The sequence below is a fragment of the Coregonus lavaretus genome (assembly GCF_964263955.1).
Source record: "Coregonus lavaretus genome assembly, chromosome: 24".
Classification (NCBI taxonomy): domain Eukaryota; kingdom Metazoa; phylum Chordata; class Actinopteri; order Salmoniformes; family Salmonidae; genus Coregonus; species Coregonus lavaretus.
Window position 1 is genome coordinate 14,411,049 of NC_140011.1, and position 19,534 is coordinate 14,430,582.

Sequence of the window (19,534 nt, forward strand, 5' to 3'; positions counted from 1 at the left end):
GTCAGTTTGTCAAATGTCTGCCCTGCTAGTGCTGTTAATGTGAAGTGGAAACCTTTAAGAGCAACAATGGCTCAGCCAGGAAGTGGTAGGCCACACCAAAAAACGGGACCACCGAGTGCTGAAGCGCATAAAAATCGTCTGTCCTTGGTTGCAACACTCACTACCAAGTTCCAAACTGCCTCTGGAAGCAACGTCAGCACAATAATTGTTTGTCAGGAGCTTCATGAAATGAGTTTCCGTGGCCGAGCAGCTGCACACAAGCCTAAGATCACCATGCACAATGCCAAGTGTCGGATGGAGTGGTGTAAAGCTCGCCGCCATTGGACTCTGGAACAGTGGAAACGCGTTCTCTGGAGTGATGAATCACGCTTCACCATCTGGCAGTCCAACCTGCCCGAATGCATAGTGCCAACTGTAAAGTTTGGTGGAGGAGGAATAATGGTCTGGGGCTGTTTTTCATGGTTCGGGCTAGGCCCCTTAGTTCCAGTGAAGGGAAATCTTAACGCTACAGCATACAATGACATTCTAGATGATTTTGTGCTTTCAACTTTGTGGCAAGTTAGGTGAAGGCCCTTTCCTGTTTCAGCATGACAACGCCCCCGTGCACAAAGCAAGGTCCATAAAGAAATGGTTTGTTCAGATCGGTGTGGAAGAACTTGACTGGCCTGCACAGAGCCCTGACCTCAACCCCATCAAACACCTTTGAGCATTCATTGTGTGAATTGTTTGCCCTTTGATTGTATTTTTTTATTTTGATCAAGTCCCAATTACATACACTGAACAAAAATATAAAAGTGTTGGTCCCGTGTTGCATAAACTGAAAAAAATAATCCATACACACAAAAAGCTAATTTCTCTGCACAAATTTGTTTACATCCCTATTAGTGAGCGTTTCTCCTTTGCCAAGATAATCCATCCATCTGAGAGGTGTGGCATATCAAGAAGCTGATTAAACATCACGATCATTCCACAGGTGCACCTTGTGCTGGGGACAATAAAAGGCCACTTTAAAATGTGCTGTTTTCTAACACAACAATGCCACAGATGTCTCAAGTTTTGATGGAGTGTGCAATTGACATACTGACTGCAGGAATGTCCACCAGAGCATCAGATACATGGTCTACACATACTGAGACAGAGAGGTGCCGTTTCGCTCGCTCAACGCTTTATCTTAGATTGAATCGTCTTTCTGTCGGCGTGCGTCTCGGTCAAATATTTCAATATTTTATTTGGACAGGCAAGGAGGTACCGCCCATAACGGTGACACCTATTACAGGCAATGCACATAAAGTATGAAAATGTATGCACTCACTAACTGTAAGTCGCTCTGGATAAGAGCATCTACTAAATTACTAAAATGTAAAATAAATCCTATACGATAGTGCAGCTCTAGCGCCCACTACCGGCTGTCTAGGCTAATAAGAGGGAGGCTTGCGCTACCGGTGCTGGCACATGTGCAGATCAAATATACCACTGGAACGCTGATTAAGCTGTTTACATGTCCTAATAACTCTAAATATTGCTCAGAAAACCAGGTGTTTTAATCAGCGTATGCTTGCTTTGTTTCTGACCTTTTACGCCAATTAGGATAAGCAAAGTAAAGTGTTTTAATGACTATTGCCATGCTCTGCCTACTGCCATAATCAGTTTAATATCCAATTATTAGTGTGCAAGTAAACATACTCAATCACTGGCCAGCTTATCAATTAATCATCATAATTGTAGGGTTATTTTGAGGGCTACATGGAGTATTCTTCAGGGAATGATTACATTAATTCTACAGTGGCACTCTCACAAAATGAAATATAACAAACTAGTAATCTCTATATGAGCAATGTGCTGTATCTTTGATGATGCAATCCCAATACTTTACTGACTTCAAATATTTTCTAATTTCCTTCATCTGCACTGATCTGGAAACATGGGACAGGAAGTCTAATATGAATTTGCTTTCATCTGTTCAGTTCTCTCAGAAGGAGACAAGGAAGCGATTTTCTATGTATCTAGATGCAGCCTGGTCACAAGAGAAGGATGACCCCGGGCTATCTCCAAGAAAGTCCTAGTTAGCCTCAAGCAAGAGAAAACAAAAAAAAATGAGTATCCAAATGTTACAGCACAGTTATTATTTGCCAGAAGATACCGACCCTACCGTTATGCTTGTTTACTGAGGTACACTGGGTCGTAGTGCAATCATGGTTACATTAAGACACTGTGGAGCCGGCGCGAGACATGTTCCGAAAAAATGATACCTTTATCCACACTGCTCCGTCCAGAAGATTGAAATACTGCTTGTTTTCCCGGAAAACTGCCCTTTTCGTCCTCATGCTAGCTAGCAGTAGCCACAGCAGCCATTATGGAATAGCATGTCGCAATGAACAACGTTCCAAAATGTCTGCGGTGGCTCCTGTTAGCTAGCATGAGGACAAAAACAGCAGTATTTCAATCTTCTCGATGTATCAGTGTGGATAAAGGTATAATTTGGAGTACAGAGGCATATCCCATTCCGGCATTGAAGTACGTTTTCCAACCCATATCTCGCGCCTGCTTCACCGTGTCTTAATGTAACCATGATTGAATTCTGACGACAGTGCAGCTCACTAAAAAAGCCTAACGGTAGGGTCAGTATCTTCTGGCAACGTTCTTCTGTTCTCCTCTTGCAGTTGTTGGTGAACATGGCTGGCTGAATGTGCTTCTCTTTCACAGTCAAATTAAGTCAGCAGTTTGCAGTCATGCCTAATCAAATACTGGTCCATTGCTGCAATCTACAGTAACAGACATTCTTCAGGAAACAAACGGTATCATTGATGAAACAGTGAAACAGTATTATGCAGAACTCAGATCCAGATGGCAGGGTGAAGAGACGTATTATTATTATTATTATAAGGAGAGTGACTTGTGTCCGGTTAAAAATGAATTGTTTGAATCATGTCTTAATGGACTCATTAACCTTTACATTAAATATTATCTTCTCTCAAGACAAAAAAAACTAAAATGGCACAATGAAAATATACCTTCGTTACATATCAACATGAAACATAAACTAAAATACAAATGAACAGAGCATTTTCTTTACAACAAATGCCACTGTTACAGACCAGAGGTATCAGCTGGTTCTGACTGCAGTTCCACTGAAAAGCATAAAAAGACACCAGTTTTCGTGATCTGAAAATGACAGACAAAGAAGCATTCTTCTTCATTGTCAGAGTCTGGATCAGCTTTACACTTGACAGGTGATATCACTAAAGGGACCTCCCCTGGTAAGATTGTCAGAGGGCATTTGCTGTCATTACCAAGATGTTGAAAGACTCTTTCAGTAAAAGTGTGCGTGAACGTGTGTATATGTGTGGCATTATCAGGGTTAGAGAATGACAGTGTTCCTTTGTCCCAGTCCAGCCGCACTCTGATTGTCCTGGTATAGTCTACAGTGAGAAGAATTTTGTCATTTGGTGTGGAAAAAGCTTTATATGTACCATACAAGTGTGTTAAACCCCAGGACTGGTCTCTAGTCTTTATTTCTCCCTTCCTCAGAGCAGACTCTGATTGCACACCCACCATCCACTCTTCATTTTCCCCAACCCCAACGTCCCAAGTGTGTAAGCCTGAGTCAAAGCCCTCAGAGCCCAGGACCGAGGGCCATTTATCAAACCTCTCTGGGTTGTCAGGAAGCTGCATGCTGTGTTCAAAGTATGTGCCAATGGTAAGATCATCAGACAGGACCATTTGTGGTTGGGCAGTGTTGGGGTCCAGAATCACAGGAGCTGAGTGGAAAGATCAGAGATACTTTAGTCTTTAATCAGTGGGCAATTTTAGAATTTGCTCAAATTTGGCCCTAAATTATTATTATTTTTCATCAAGAAAGCAGTGCATAGAGTTACAGGCATACTATGTTTTGATTATAAGGGACGGAAACACAAAACAATCTGTATCAAAATATTTTAATGGAATTTTACCATCAACAACACAAATGTCACTGTAACATACAGCTATTAATGCTCCCAATGTTTAAGTAGGCCTACTTCCTCTTATGAATGTTCTTGAAGTTGAACACTTGTGCACAGCACACACACTGCTTTAAGTACTGTTAAAGCTTCAGGCATTCTAAATGAGTGTGACTATAAGAAGAAATGGCTCTATGGGTGAAAAGAACAAGGAGCTTTTAAACTTGTCCAACAATGTTATGAAAACACTGTAACCATTCCGATAACTTTACACACATAGTCCTACACACTCTCCCTCCCTCCCACACCCGCTCTCTCACTTACTCATTTTCAGACACATACACACAATATCATACAAACCCCACTCTTGCATATGCAAATCGCATTATATATTACGATTTTGGAAAACGTACAATATGTAACGAATTTGCAAAATGTACTATATGTTACGAATTCTAGCTAGGTGGCTAACGTTAGCTAGCTGGCTAACATTAGCTAAGGGTTAGGATTAAGTTTAGGAGTTAGGTATAGCTAAAAGGGTTAGGGGAAGGGTTATCTAACATGCTAAGTACTTGCAAAGTAGTAAGTAGTTAAAGTTGCTAATCAGCTAAAATGCTAAAGTTGTCTGTGATGAGATTCGAACTCGCAACCTTTGGGTTGCTAGATGTTTGCATTCTTCGGATTTAGGAAAAGAAAAATACGAAATGCTCTGAGACCAGGTTGAGTTGTCTATTCCTTTTCAGTTCCTCCTGTGCCATCCAAGTTTGTGCATAGCCTAGTCAGTGGTCAAGTTATCAGGTTGCTAGCTAGCTAGGTAACATGACTAGCTAACTAAACAATGTTTTATTATCGAACCAAAAAATATCGGCTCGCGACTAGTTTAAAACGGATCGCGACATGAGCACAAATTCGCGACAGAAAGAAAAAAAACATAACTCCGGTAATATTGGGCATAACTTTTACATGATTTTGGCTAGAGGCACACAGTCTTCAGCAATGTAAAGGGGTTGTTACCATAGCCACAAAGTCATAAACCCCTCCTATTTCACATTTTTGTTTTCATGAAAGCAAATGTTTGTTTTCATTAATTATTACGATATATAGGCTATATAATTTTAGGTTAGGGTTAGGCATAAGGTTAGCAGTGTGGTTAAGGTTAGGTTTAGCTCATTTTAACTTTGGATTGGTGGATACATTTACATTTTAGTCATTTAGCAGACGCTCTTATCCAGAGCGACTTACAGGAGCAATTAGGGTTAAGTGCCTTGCTCAAGGGCACATTAACGTCATTTAGCAGACGCTCTTAGCCAGAGCGACTCACAAATTGGTGCGTTCACCCTATAGCCAGTGGGATAACCACTTTACAATTGGGGGGGGGGGGGGGGTAGAAGGATTCCTTTATCCTATCCCAGGTATTCCTTAAAGAGGTGGGGTTTCAAATGTCTCCGGAAGGTGGTGAGTGACTCCGCTGTCCTGGCGTCGTGAGGGAGCTTGTTCCACCATTGGGGTGCCAGAGCAGCGAACAGTTTTGACTGGGCTGAGCGGGAACTATGCTTCCGCAGAGGAAGGGGAGCCAGCAGGCCAGAGGTGGATGAGCGCAATGCCCTCGTTTGGGTGTAGGGACTGATCAGAGCCTGAAGGTACAGAGGTGCCGTTCCCCTCACTGCTCCATAGGCAAGCACCATGGTCTTGTAGCGGATGCGAGCTTCAACTGGAAGCCAGTGGAGTGTGCGGAGGAGGGGGGTGACGTGAGAGAACTTGGGAAGGTTGAACACCAGACGGGCTGCGGCATTCTGGATGAGTTGTAGGGGTTTAATGGCACAGGCAAGGAGGCCAGCCAACAGCGAGATTGCAGTAGTCCAGACGGGAGATGACAAGTGCCTGGATTAGGACCTGTGCCGCTTCCTGTGTAAGGCAGGGTCGTACTCTCCGAATGTTGTAGAGCATGAACCTGCAGGAGCGGGTCACCGCCTTGATGTTGGCGGAGAACGACAGGGTGTTGTCCAGGGTCACGCCTAGGCTCTTCGCACTACATCTCATTATTGTAATCCTTTTTTAAATATTCGATGAGGGTTATTGACGTCAACCGCCTGTTTCAATGGAGATAGATGCTATGCTACTAGCCTCATACCATGAATATGCATAGCCATCTCGAGACAACTCCAATATAAAGTGTTTTTTTCTCAAAGTTGCAATGATGTCACACATACACACATCAGTACACTCGTAACAACTTAGGCATTACGAAACGTATATTCCATCAAATAAACCTAATGTAACAAATAAGCCATTCATTTTTTGGTTGACCAAATTCGACACTCATTGACCTCCATACAAAAACCCACTACTTGGTAGGCGAAACAAAAAAACGGCACCTGCTGGAGGGAAAAGATCTGGCATGAGGCTAGTAGCAAAGCACCTCTCCATTGAATACAGGCGGTTGACCTCATCAACCCTCATCGAATATTCAAAAAAGGATTACAATAATGAGATGTATCCACCAATCCAAAGAAAGGATAGGCAGGAGCTAGACAGCCCGCTGTGCCGCTTTGTGGACAACGACTCCCATTGTTAGGGCGGAGAGACATGTATCTTGTCAGTATATCCAACATCTTTGGCCTCTCTTCCTCTTCCTCTCTGCTGTAGCTGTGTTCAGTGTCGTGTTCTGCACCTAAAATGGTCAGTGCGGAAACACGTGCACTTAAAAAGTTATGTGCGGTGAAGAAATGTTATCATGTGTTATTAACGTTAACAGCCCTATATAAAATGTTAACTTTTCTGTTCACTTACACAGCTCTGTTTAGTCCAGACAACTGCTTGCGGATTGCCCATTGGGCCAGGTCAGGTTAACAGGAAGAATAAACCGATATCACGATATGCCTTGTTCATATCAATATCATATCGAATTATCAATATTGGTGCCCACCACTAGTATTTACTAAAGATTTTAAAAAGTATACAAACTGTAAGTGACAATCTCATTCCTCTGCATCTTCTCCCAAGCTTTGAACTGCAGGTTGCCCAGATTTTTGTCTATGTCAATCAGTGCTCCTGAGACCAGCTGTGTATCTGGATCTGACAGTGTGCACAGAATATTCAGGAGTCAGTGGGAGTTGTGCTGTGGGGGTTCAGAACACACAGAGAAGAGAGAGACAGGATGCAGCTCACTTACCTTTCCATGATAGTCTTGTAGTTCTGCAGAAGAACAAACTACCAGATTAAATTCCAATATTTATCAATCACTATTCATCATTATGAATGCAATAATAAATAATGTTAACTTAGACAGAGCAGTCCTGACCTGAAGGAATGAGGTGTCTTCAGCTCATAGCTCATCCTCTATAGCTTCAATTGTGTTTACAAGTGATGACATCTTGTCTCAACTGGTCAATCCTATTCACCATTGCTGAAGTCTTCTCAAACTCTTCTTCCCTCAGTATGTCAATCCTGGCCTTCTCTAAGAAACTGCTGAAACTCCTCGAATTCATACTTGATCTCCATGTCTGTGTCTTAGAATTGTCTCTGGAGACAGTGAGAGAACTGTTATTACATTACGTTACTGGAATTCTCACATTTCATCCAGAAAACCAATTCCCTGGTCCGGTTGCCGGATTCTGGTCTGATTTTGCTAGCCATTGGTACAGCAGTGAATTAATTAGGCCTACTACAGAGTCTAGCTGTGCAAAATTATGATTTAGCCAACTCTATCAAACATTTGGCAACCAAATGCAAACAGAATTAAATACTGATCTAATACATTATAGCTGCGTTCTCTAATATATTAAACTCAAACGTTGTCCTACCTGAATGTGATGCATTGTGGAAGTACAGATTTCTGTAGCTTTTTGAACACCTTCAGCTTCTCCTGTAAGGGTTTCAGTGTTCTCTCGAGTTCACCCTGAAACGAAAGGACATCTTATCTTACAGTACAATAATCTGTATACAGTATATATAAACACCTCACATAGAAAAATGTATTATGTTCAATAAAAACGTGACTCTGTAAAATGCATGTCTTTATGTCGTTGTACCTTGTCCTTGAGGTCCTGTACAGCTTCGTCTATATGGCAGTAGTCATGACTCATATGTTTTCTAGATGATTGACACACTAAACAGATGGGCTGCTTATCCTCCAGACAGTAGAGCTTGAATTTCTCAACATGCAGACTGCAGGGCACTTTAGACTCAGACTCTGCTGAAGCTCTCTCCTCAAGGTAGGCCTCACACACAGGTTCTTTAGAGACAGGTTACCCATTGAAAATCTCTTCCTGCAAACGGGGCATTCCCGAAACCCCTTCGACACCCAGCATTGCTGCAGACAGACTTTACAGTAGCTGTGGCTACATGGTAGGAGGACGGGATTATTGAAGATGTCACAGCACACAGGACAGGTGAAATCTTCCTCTGGAAGAGATGATCTGGAACTAGAAGCCATTTTCCCAGCCCCACTCACATTCCAAGCTCCTAAAGTTAGCACCTGTGTAATCAAGCTGCAGGTAGCTCGACAGCCAGCTAACCATCTAGCTCTGAAGTTTACTTCAACTCTCGTTGTTTCTGTTTCTTCTTCTGTTTCTTCTTCTTCTTCTTCTTCTTCTTCTTCTTCTGAGGGCTTTATGGCGGACTACATCCAAAAGTTGCATTAACTTTTGCTTCTAGCGCCAAAGCTACAACAAAAATACTGGACGCTTTAGTTTAGCGCGCATGCGCGTCATCGAGTACGCCCCTAAGCTCATTTGATTGGCTTGCTCCCATAGTTACCATGGCAACGGGGTGGTCAGGCGCTTCGGTTGGGTTCATGTAGTTACTACAGCTACAAAGTCAAAATAGGCTATCGTAAAAATTCATGTAAACAAAAATGTGCCTTTTGGTGTTCATTTAAGGTTAGGGTTAGGCATATGTATAGCAGTGGGGTTAAGGTTAGAGGTAAGCTTAGGGTTAGGTTTAAAATCACATTTTAAGAAGATAAATTGAAGAAAAAGGCGTGGTTTATGACTTTGTGTCTGTGGTAACTAGGGACGACCGATTCCTCTTCCCCTTGTCATGTGACTCTGACTCGAATGTATCCTACTCATGCTTCCGGTACTGCGTGGATAAGGGGGAAAAAGTTGCACGTTGAGGATAAAGTTTTGTTTTGAGTTTCTCCTTCTAATTGGCGTCATCAAACTGTCAACGACTGGGATTTTGTTTCCGGTAGTTTTACTTTATACAATAAACAATTCTGTACATTTGTGAAACGTCAAATGTTGAACATGTCGACGAACAACTTGTCGTATAACGACCAAGGAGGATCGGATTCAGCGGTGGAGGTTGGTCAGGAGACTACCCCGACCACCAATGCTGGAGCTGGATTTGGCCTGTTCAGTACCAACTTTAAAAAGTAGGTCAGTTAGCTAGCTAGGAAGCATTTTAGTAACCTGCTTGTGTGTAAGCTGTGTTTGCAACTTAATTTGCTAGCTAACATGGCTGCTGGTGGTAATTAGTTAGCGAGATATACAGCCGCAGTGTCAACCCAGCCACATCTCTATGGTAGCTTCACGGTTGAAAACGCTTTTGTTGACAGCCAGCAATGTTTGATTTATCGAAGATGCCGTTTGCTTGGAATACATGTTGACATAAACAAAACAGCAAAAAGATGACGAAGATACACCACCAGACATTTTCTCTAACATACACAGATTTTACATTCCACATTAATGGTGTTCCACCACGTGGTTTTATGTTTGTATCGTTGTGCGGGGTCAAATTATTCTAAATGAAAAGTTACACGAAGATAATGCTAGCTGTACTATGCACATAGGCTATCCTCAGTTGGAGCCGGTCTGGCTACTCAAGTCAATTGATGTGGTCCTCCAAGTCCCTCGGTACAAGCCAGGTAAAAAAAAAGATCCCATCTTCTTTCCCTCTCACTGTCATAAACTCAAGTGATTACAATAAGTCCCCAACAGTAGCATATAATTGAAATATTGGTAAAAATCTTTGTAAACAACCCATTTATATAAATGGAAAAAGTGAGATGAGAAGGAACTGACTACTTGTCAAATGTGCTCAGATGTCAGCAATCAGCATCACGTGATCCCACAGGGGGTATGAAAAAAAAAAAAAAAAAGTATAATAATAATGTGACTAACTGTAAGTCGCTCTGGATAAGAGCGTCTGCTAAATGACGTAAATGTGATGATACCACTAGAGGGCAGTCCATCATTTAGTCATTTAGCAGACGCTCTTATCCAGAGTGACTTCCAATTAGTGAGTGCATACATTTTTCATACTGGCCCCCGTGGCCATCCTCCTCCTGTTGTCATGTGGCTTTACTGTAAATCCAGGCCTGTATTCACATAGGATCTCAGAGAAGGTGTTCTGACCTAGGATCAGGTCCATATAGCCTAATCTTATTCATTATGATCTTGAATACGTGCCCAGTAGTTCACTTACTCAGCTGTATGATTGGGTTTACTGTAAATCAGTATTTCCCAAACCGTGGCCTTGGAGTTATAATTTCACTATCAGTAGGTTAGTCTTTCCCCAGCTGGCTCCAGACAAGGCCTCAAGTCACTGTCTTCTCTGAAGGCCATTTTCTCCCGAAAAAAGTCTCCCAAACAGTCAGCCATTATCATATGAAAGTTATTTCAACCTGATTATCATGGAAGCTTTGAATTATCCACTTACTGTTAGTTTGTCTGTCTTTCTCTGCACTTGGGCCTATTTCACATGTAGACTATTCATTCTTGCAGTTTTAAGAGGTAGCCTACCCGTATAAAGGTTTCATTGAAAATGTTGCATTGTGCTCATGTCATCATTATACAATGGAATGTCTACCGGTATGTCTGTTCTCTGTTGTTCTATGTTCTTCAGTGTTCCATGTAGCCTAGTGCTGCTCTTCATTGCAGCGGGCAGTAGAACAGTTTCAACCATCTCTGTCTCTGTCAAGAAGTGACATGCTTCAGCCTAATGTTTAATGTGGTTTGGCCCTAAGTGATCTCTAAGTCCTCTCACATGATCAGATGATTGGTCTGTTCAGCAGCGGGGCAGGGCCAGTAGGCCAGGTCTTTTGGTCTGGTAATGGAGACTAGATGACTCTTGGCTGGGCTGCTGGAGCCTGCAGGGCTGGGGCGTTGGGAATGCCTGGATGTGAATGATTACACTGTCCACCCACAAACTATCACACACAATGCCTAGGCTTTACTATGAGATCTAGTAGGGAGTCTGTCCTAAGGGATTATCAGTATCACATAGTAACTTAATCTAGGTTTATGTCAGGCATTCATACATTTACTAACTCTATATTCACCATTAGCCTAATTCCCTTTACATGATGTTTTTCTGTACTCCCAAACTCAAGTCAGTGACTGATAGCGTTGTTCTATGAAATCAACCCAGTAGCCCCACATCTCTTGTAGATCTGAATTGAATGGATGTGTGTAAGCATAGGGTAGGTGGAGGTTTTATCATATTTTTATGGCTTTTTTGAATGAAGCTATATTCATTGTTACTTTACTTGCCTTGGACGTATATGCATTTCATGTCCGTAAACTTAATCCTCTCTTGCACTTTATTGCTCATAAAGATATTGATTTGAATAATGTCATGTGACACAGTCAGGGTCAAAGCCACGTTCCTGTAGATTATCCTATATTGGCTGGGCTCTTGTTACCTCACGGTCCACTACTGCTCTGGCCTTGACAGAAGCACAGCACAGCAACATGTGACTGGCTGGTTGTCCCCAAGTGATCAGCTGCTTCCTAAAAAGCCATATTATTTCATTGTGGTTCAGTTTCCCATGTTTTTATAGGGATTTGATGAGGACCTGGCTTAGCCTATGTGAATTAGGCCTCCATGTGAAGTCGGATGATGTATTAGGCTATATCAACTGAGCCATGTCCGACAACATTATCATCCTGGTTTTAAACACTAGAGGACATGGAAGACAGTAGTAGGCTAAATAGCGGCAGCTGATAAGACGGCTGATTGGAGAGTTTATAGTGTTTTATCCTACTGGTCGTTATGTGAATGATTGACCAGAGACTCTTCCGGGCTTGTTGGTTGTAAACTTGCTTGCCAGTCTTAAAAACCTGGAAATTGAGACTAGGCTGGTTGAAACATGAAGAGAGACATGTAGAGTTGTTGGGTGTTGTACTAACTCTGTGTGGTTCTTCTGGTGGTGTGTGATGCTTGGAGGGCTGGCATCGCCCTTATCTAGCCCAGACCTGGAAGCAGTTCCCTTGGAGGGCACTGGGCAGGCGTGAAGCAATGTGCTGTGGATGGTGGTGGTGAAAGCTGCTCACTGTTTACCCTGAGGCTGATAAGGCCCTCCCGTTTCACATGGAGGAAGTGGCCACAGGCACAGTCACAGGCAGAGAGAACCAAACTACCACCCAGCTACACACAGACGCAGAGAACTACAGTACGGTCAGAGGAGAAGAGGTAGAAGGGAAGAGAAGGAGAAAGTAGCCCCTGTCCGAGAGCTACAGATCCATCAGGCAGGAAACTTCAACCCGTCTCTGGATTGGATTTACAGCAATGAGGAGTCATAGCCTACTAGTAGCCATTTAAAGAGGGCAACTTCATCTTCCCACTCCCTTTATCATCTTAGAGCTGAGGAGGTGGCGGTCTCTTAATTGCTTAGTAGCCTGATACACGAGATTAAAGAGAAGGTGCTCTCAGTCACAGCTTCAGCTTACAGAGAGGGAGAGAGCATACCAGAGAGGGCATGAGTAGTGTCTGTCTGTGTGTGTGTGTGTAGCAGAACCACTAATGCTAGATCATTAGCCGGCAGAATGGTTATCCTGTGACCACTACTGTTGGTCGCTGCCTGAAGTGCAAAAGCAGGAGAAGGGAATTAGCCACAGTGAACGCCTCAGCCAGCTGACAGTCAGGAAACGTGTGTCTGGACTCGCGGGACTGAAGTAAATCAGTAGAAAGAGGATAACTGGATGACCAGGGGGAGCTCTGTCTGTGCCAGGGCGAAGGCTGGAGCTTTAGCCAGCGAAAAGGGCATCCTGTGACTCCTCTTATCAGCTGAGAGAGGTGGAGAAAGAAGAGCGAGGAGGACGGACAGAGAGGAGAGCAACAGATGAAGCTGTAGCAGTATGAACGGTCACCGGGATTCTGAGGCGGCGGGGACTGTGAGGACAGCTCTGGTGTCTGCTGAGAACCTCCAGCTCACCTTAAAAACTGAACTCTGCCAGGAGGAGCAGCACCCTCACACACACGCCAACGGAGGCCCTGAAGAGACACACACTAAAGGGTACTCTACAGAAGTGTGTGTCTTGGCACATGCTTGTGTATCTCATCACGTGCTTGTGTTGTGTGTGTGTGTCTCTTCAAGTTTACGAAATGGCCTAGTTTCCCCATCTCTCTAGCTCAGTGTTTCCCAAACTCGGTCCTGGGGCCCCCCCGGGTGCACATTTTGTTTTTTGCCTTAGCACCACACAGCTGATTCAAATAACCACTCATCATCAAGCTTTGATTATTTGAATCCGCTGTATAGTGCTAGGGCAAAAACTAAAACGTGCATCCGGGGGGGCACCAAGACCGAGTTTTGGAAACCCTGCTCTAGCTGATTTATTGTTTGTTGATTGTGACATTATCGTGAGTCACTCACGAGTCACAGCGTGACTTTATTTTATCTGTGCCTGGCAACAACTCCCAATATGGTTAAATTGTGTTGTGTTTTTCATTCTCTCTCTACCCATCCCTCGTCATGTTGTTGTTCAATGTGAAACAACAACAACCCAACAGTCCATTCTGATGCTAACAGTTTTTTTTCTTCTGTCTGACCGTACCTCTCTCATTGAGTGGCCAGAACCCTTTCTCTGTCTCTCTACAATCAATGACCTGCTGTGTGGCTTCACATTCTTCTGTGGAAGAGCGAGGGTTGTGTAGGTCTGGCTGGGTTAACATCGTGAGATTCTGCTTTGCTCTCTGGTTGAAGGTGTTTCCATAGCAAAGCTATGATACTTTAAATGTATCCAGTTGAGGATGATGGCACGGTAAAGGGATGAATTGTTGAAGCTGTTGTTGATATAGTTTGAGCATAGTAGACCATATAGAAGACTATCCAAATAAAATGGTTCAGCTGGGGCCCTATATTGTTCTTGCAGTCATTTGACATTGATGGGACTAGAATGGTTCTCCTACCTGTATGTGGAAGCCACTCTTGAAAATGTATATTATTGCGGAGAGGTTCGCCGCATGACTACCAATTTATAGCAGGAGCTAAGTTAATTCAGGACATAATGCTCTCCATAGATCAGTATTAGTCTTGGTCTTGGCAGACCTTTGGCCTGTCTCCCACCAAGGGCACGGCTAGATATCGATCAAGTCAGGCTGCATACCTTTTTGTGAGAGAGGATTATAATTTTCTCAAATAACTCTGTTATAAGTGTACCACCGTTTTCCAGTCCCAATTCAATGACATTCTTCAACTCATAAGCCTAATGAATTTTACACCAGTGGAAGTGTAGAATACTTGGCTACACCGGTGGAAGTTGTCTGGTGTAAAGAAGGGCATCCGCTATGCAAAAAAGCAGTGTGGGAATGTTAAATAGCCTATAGCATACTGTACATGTTCTAATCTCTTTCTCCTCTCCACCAGGAATGATGACCTTAAAGAGATGCTGGAGAGCAATAAGGACTCACTCAAACTGGAGGCCATGAAGAGGATCATTGCGGTGAGCACCACCTACACAAGCACATTCCAGGCCTGATAAGTGCACTTCAGCTAACTGCACTGCAATCTCAGTTCAAGTGTACTTCAGTGTTCCAGTCTTAAGTAAATTTGGCCGACTGTACATTATTGTAAATTCCTCCTTTGAAGAAATGATGGACAATTTCCAAAATGCAATTTACAATGCAGTACATTGCAGTAGTATACAGTAGTATATACATTCGGAAAGTATTCAGACCCCTTGACTTTTTTCACATTTTGTTACGTTACAGCCTTATTCTAAAATGGATTACATAGTTATTTCCCCCATCAATCTGCACACAATACCCCATAATGACAAAGCAAAAACCAGTTGTAATTGCTAATCTATAAAAAAAACAATTACGGAAATATCACATTTACATAAGTATTCAGATCCTTTACTCAGTACTTTGTTGAAGCACCTTTGGCAGCGATTACAGCCTCAAGTCTTCTTGGGTATGACGCTACAAGCTTGGCACATCTGTATTTGGGGAGTTTCTCCCATTCTTCTCTGCAGATCCTCTCAAGCTCTGTCAGGTTGGATGGGGAGCGTCGCTGCACAGCTATTTTCAGGTCTCTCCAGAGATGTTCGATCGGGTTAAAGTCCGGGCTCTGGCTGGCCACTCAAGGACATTCAGAGACTTGTTCCGAAGCAATTCCTGCGTTGTCTTGGCTGTGTGCTTAGGGTCGTTGTCCTGTTGGAAGGTGAACCTTCGCCCCAGTCTGAGGTCCTGAGCGCTCTGGAGCAGGTTATGAAGCAGGATCTCTCTGTACTTTGCTCTGTTCATCCCCACAGCATGATGCTGCCACAGCCATGCTTCACCGTAGGGATGGTGCCAGGTTTCCTCCAGACATGACGCTTAGCATTCAGGCCAAAGAGTTCAGTCAGAGTCCTTTAGGTGCCTTTTGGCAAACTTCAAGCGGGCTGTCATGTGCCTTTTACTGAGGAGTGGCTTCCGTCTGGCCGCTCTACCATAGCTGCAGAGATGGTTGTCCTTCTGGAAGGTTCTCCCATCTCCACTCCTGTCAGAGTGACCATCGGGTTCTTGGTCACCTCCCTGACCAAGGCCCTTCTCCCCCGATTGCTCAGTTTGGCCGGGCGGCCAGCTCTAGGAAGAGTCTTGGTGGTTCCAAACTTCTTCCATTTAAGAATGATGGAGGCCACTGTATTCTTGAGGACCTTCAATGCTGCAGACATTTTTAGTACCCTTCCCCAGATCTGTGCCTCGATACAATCCTGTCTCGGAGCTCTACGGACAATTCCTTCGACGTCATGGCTTGGTTTTTGCTCTGACAGGCACTGTCAACTGTGAGATCTTATATAGACAGGTGTGTGCCTTTCCAGATCATGTCCAATCAATTGAATTTACCACAGGTGGACTCCAATCAAGTTGTAGAAACATCTCAAGGATGATCAATGGAAACAGGATGTACCTGAGCTGAATTTCGAGTCTCATAGCAAAGAGTCTGAAAACTTATGTAAATAAGGTACACTACCGTTCAAAAGTTTGGGGTCACTTAAAAATGTCCTTGTTTTCGAAAGAAAAGCAATTTTTTTGTCCATCTTTAAAATAACATCAAATTTATCAGAGATACAGTGTAGACATTGTTAATGTTGTAAATGGCTATTATAGCTGGAAACGGCTGATTTTTTTAAAAATGGAATATCTACATAGGCATACAGAGGCCCATTATCAGCAACCATCAGTCCTGTGTTCCATTGGCACGTTGTGTTTGCTAATCCAAGTTTATCATTTTAAAAGGCTAATTGATCATTAGAAAACCCTTTTGCAATTATGTTAGCACAGCTGAAAACTGTTGTGATGATTAAAAGGCAATAAAACTGGCCTTCTTGAGACTAGTTGAGTATCTGGAGCATCAGCAATTGTGGGTTCGATTACAGGCTCCAAATGGCCAGAAACCAATAACTTTCTTCTGAAACTCGTCAGTCTATTCTTGTTCTGTGAAATGAAGGCTATTCCATGTGAGAAATTGCCAAGAAACTGAAGATCTCGTACAACGCTGTGTACTATTCCCTTCACAGAACAGCACAAACTGGCTATAACCAGAATAGAAAGAGGAGTGGGAGGCCCCGGTGCACAACTGAGCAAGAGGACAAATACCATAGTGTCTAGTTTGAGAAACAGAAGTCTCACAGGTCCTCAACTGGCAGCTTCATTAAATAGTACCCGCAAAACACCAGTCTCAACGTCAACAGTGAAGAGGTGACTCCGGGATGCTGACCTTCAAGGCAGAGTTGCAAAGAAAAAGCCATATCTCAGACTGGCCAATAAAAATAAAAGATTAAGATGGGCAAAAGAACACAGACACTGGACAGAGGAAGATTGGAAAAAAGTGTTATGACAGACAAATCGAAGTTTGAGGTGTTCGAATCACAAAGAAGAACATTTGTGAGACGCAGATCAAATGAAAATATGCTGGAGTAGTGCTTGATGCCATCTGTCAAGCATGGTGTAGGCAATGTTATGGTCTGGGGGTGCTTTGGTGGTGGTAAAGTGGGAGATTTGTACAGTGTAAAAGGGATCTTGAAGAAGGAAGGCTATCACTCCATTTTGCAACGCCATGCCATACCCTGTGGACGGCGCTTGATTGGAGACAATTTCCTCCTACAGCTGGACAATGACCCAAAGCACAGCTCCAAACTATGCAATAACTATTTAGGGAAGAAACAGTCAGGTGGTATTCTGTCTATAATGGAGTGGCCAGCACAGTCACCGGATCTCAACCCTATTGAGCTGTTGTGGGAGCAGCTTGACTGTATGGTACGTAAGAAGTGCCCATCAAGCCAATCCAACTTGTGGGAGGTGCTTCAGGAAGCATGGGGTGAAATCTCTTCAGATTACCTCAACAAACTGACAACTAGAATGCCAAAGGTCTGCAAGGCTGTAATTGCTGCAAATGGAGGATTCTTTGACGAAAGCAAAGTTTGAAGGACACAATTATTATTTCAATTAAAAATCATTATTTCTAACCTTGTCAATGACTACATTTCCTATGCATTTTGCTCAATTTCCTATTCAAACTCATTTCATGTATGTTTTCATGGAAAACAAGGACATTTCTAAGTGATCCCAAACTTTTGAACAGTAGTGTATATAATTTTTTTATATTCAGTACCAGTCAAAGGTTTGGACACCTACTCATTCCAGAGTTTTTCTTTATTTTTACTACTTTCTATATTGTAGAATAATAGTGAAGACATCAAAACTATGAAATAACACATATGGAATCATATAGTAACCAAAAAAGTGTTAAACAAATCAAAACATATTTTATATTTGAGATTCTTCAAATAGCCACCCTTTGCCTTGATGACAGCTTTGCACACTTGGCATTCTCTCAACCAGCTTCATGAGGTAGTCACCTGGAATGCATTTCAATTAATAGGTGTGCCTTGTTAAAAGTTACAGTGAGGGGAAAAAAGTATTTGATCCCCTGCTGATTTTGTACGTTTGCCCACAGACAAAGATATGATCGGTCTATAACTTTAATGGTAGGTTTATTTGAACAATGAGAGACAGAATAACAACAAATAAATCCAGAAAAACGCATATCAAAAATGTTATAAATTGATATGCATTTTAATGAGGGAAATAAGTATTTGAACCCTCTGCAAAACATTACTTAGTACTTGGTGGCAAAACCCTTGTTGGCAATCACAGAGGTCAGACGTTTCTTGTAGTTGGCCACCAGGTTTACACACATCTCAGGAGGGATTTTGTCCCACTCCTTTTGGCAGATCTTCTCCAGGTCATTAAGGTTTCGAGGCTGACGTTTGGCAACTCGAACTTTCAGCTCCCTCCACAGATTTTCTATGGGATTAAGGTCTGGAGACTGGCTAGGCTACTCTGGGACCTTAATGTGCTTCTTCTTGAGCCACTCCTTTGTTGCCTTGGCCGTGTGTTTTGGGTCATTGTCATGCTGGAATACCCATCCACGACCCATTTTCAATGCCCTGGCTGAGGGAAGGAGGTTCTCACCCAAGATTTGACGGTACATGGCCCCGTCCATCGTCACTTTGATGCGGTGAAGTTGTCCTGTCCCCTTAGCAGAAAAACACACCCAAAACATAATGTTTCCACCTCCATGTTTGATGGTGGGGATGGTGTTCTTGGGCTCATAGGCAGCATTCCTCCTCCTCCAAACACGGCTCGATTTTGGTCTCATCTGACCACAACACTTTCACCCAGTTCTCCTCTGAATCATTCAGATGTTCATTGGCAAACTTCAGACGGCCCTGTATATGTGCTTTCTTGAACAGGGGGACCTTGCGGGCGCTGCCGGATTTCAGTCCTTCACGGCGTAGTGTGTTACCAATTGTTTTCTTGGTGACTATGGTCCCAGCTGCCTTGAGATCATTGACAAGATCCTCCTGTGTAGTTCTGGGCTGATTCCTCACCGTTCTCATGATCATTGCAACTCCACGAGGTGAGGTCTTGCATGGAGCCCCAGGCCGAGGTAGATTGACAGTTCTTTTGTGTTTCTTCCATTTGCGAATAATCGCACCAACTGTTGTCACCTTCTCACCAAGCTGCTTGGCGATGGTCTTGTAGCCCATTCCAGCCTTGTGTAGGTCTACAATCTTGTCCCTGACATCCTTGGAGAGCTCTTTGGTCTTGGCCATGGTGGGGAGTTTGGAATCCGATTGATTGATTGCTTCTGTGGACAGGTGTCTTTTATACAGGTAACAAGCTGAGATTAGGAGCACTCCCTTTAAGAGTGTGCTCCTATTCTCAGCTCGTTACCTGTATAAAAGACACCTGGGAGCCAGAAATCTTTCTGATTGAGAGGGGGTCAAATACTTATTTCCCTCATTAAAATGCAAATGAATTTATAACATTTTTGACATGTGTTTTTCTGGATTTTTGTTTTGTTATTCTGTCTCTCA

At 43.1% G+C, this 19,534-nt stretch overlaps 1 protein-coding gene and 1 pseudogene across 2 annotated transcripts in view; one reads left to right on the plus strand and one right to left on the minus strand.

Annotated features, from left to right (window-relative positions):
* Positions 1-2,632: 2,632 nt before the first annotated feature.
* On the minus strand, positions 2,633-8,506 carry LOC311099412 (nuclear factor 7, ovary-like; annotated as a pseudogene). The gene is made up of 4 exons (XR_014615712.1): positions 7,970-8,506; positions 7,742-7,836; positions 7,291-7,460; positions 2,633-3,773 (listed from the first exon to the last, which is right to left on the minus strand). The product of XR_014615712.1 is annotated as a nuclear factor 7, ovary-like (transcript).
* A 518-nt stretch (positions 8,507-9,024) lies between these two features.
* Positions 9,025-19,534, plus strand: part of LOC311100051 (AP-3 complex subunit beta-1-like) — an 84,423-nt gene continuing 73,913 nt past the window's right edge. Inside the window, exons 1-2 of the mRNA XM_084140794.1 lie at positions 9,025-9,315; positions 14,533-14,608. Of these exons, the coding sequence (XP_083996920.1) occupies positions 9,179-9,315; positions 14,533-14,608 (213 nt within the window). The 5' untranslated portion in view covers positions 9,025-9,178. The remainder of the gene's footprint in view (positions 9,316-14,532; positions 14,609-19,534) is intronic.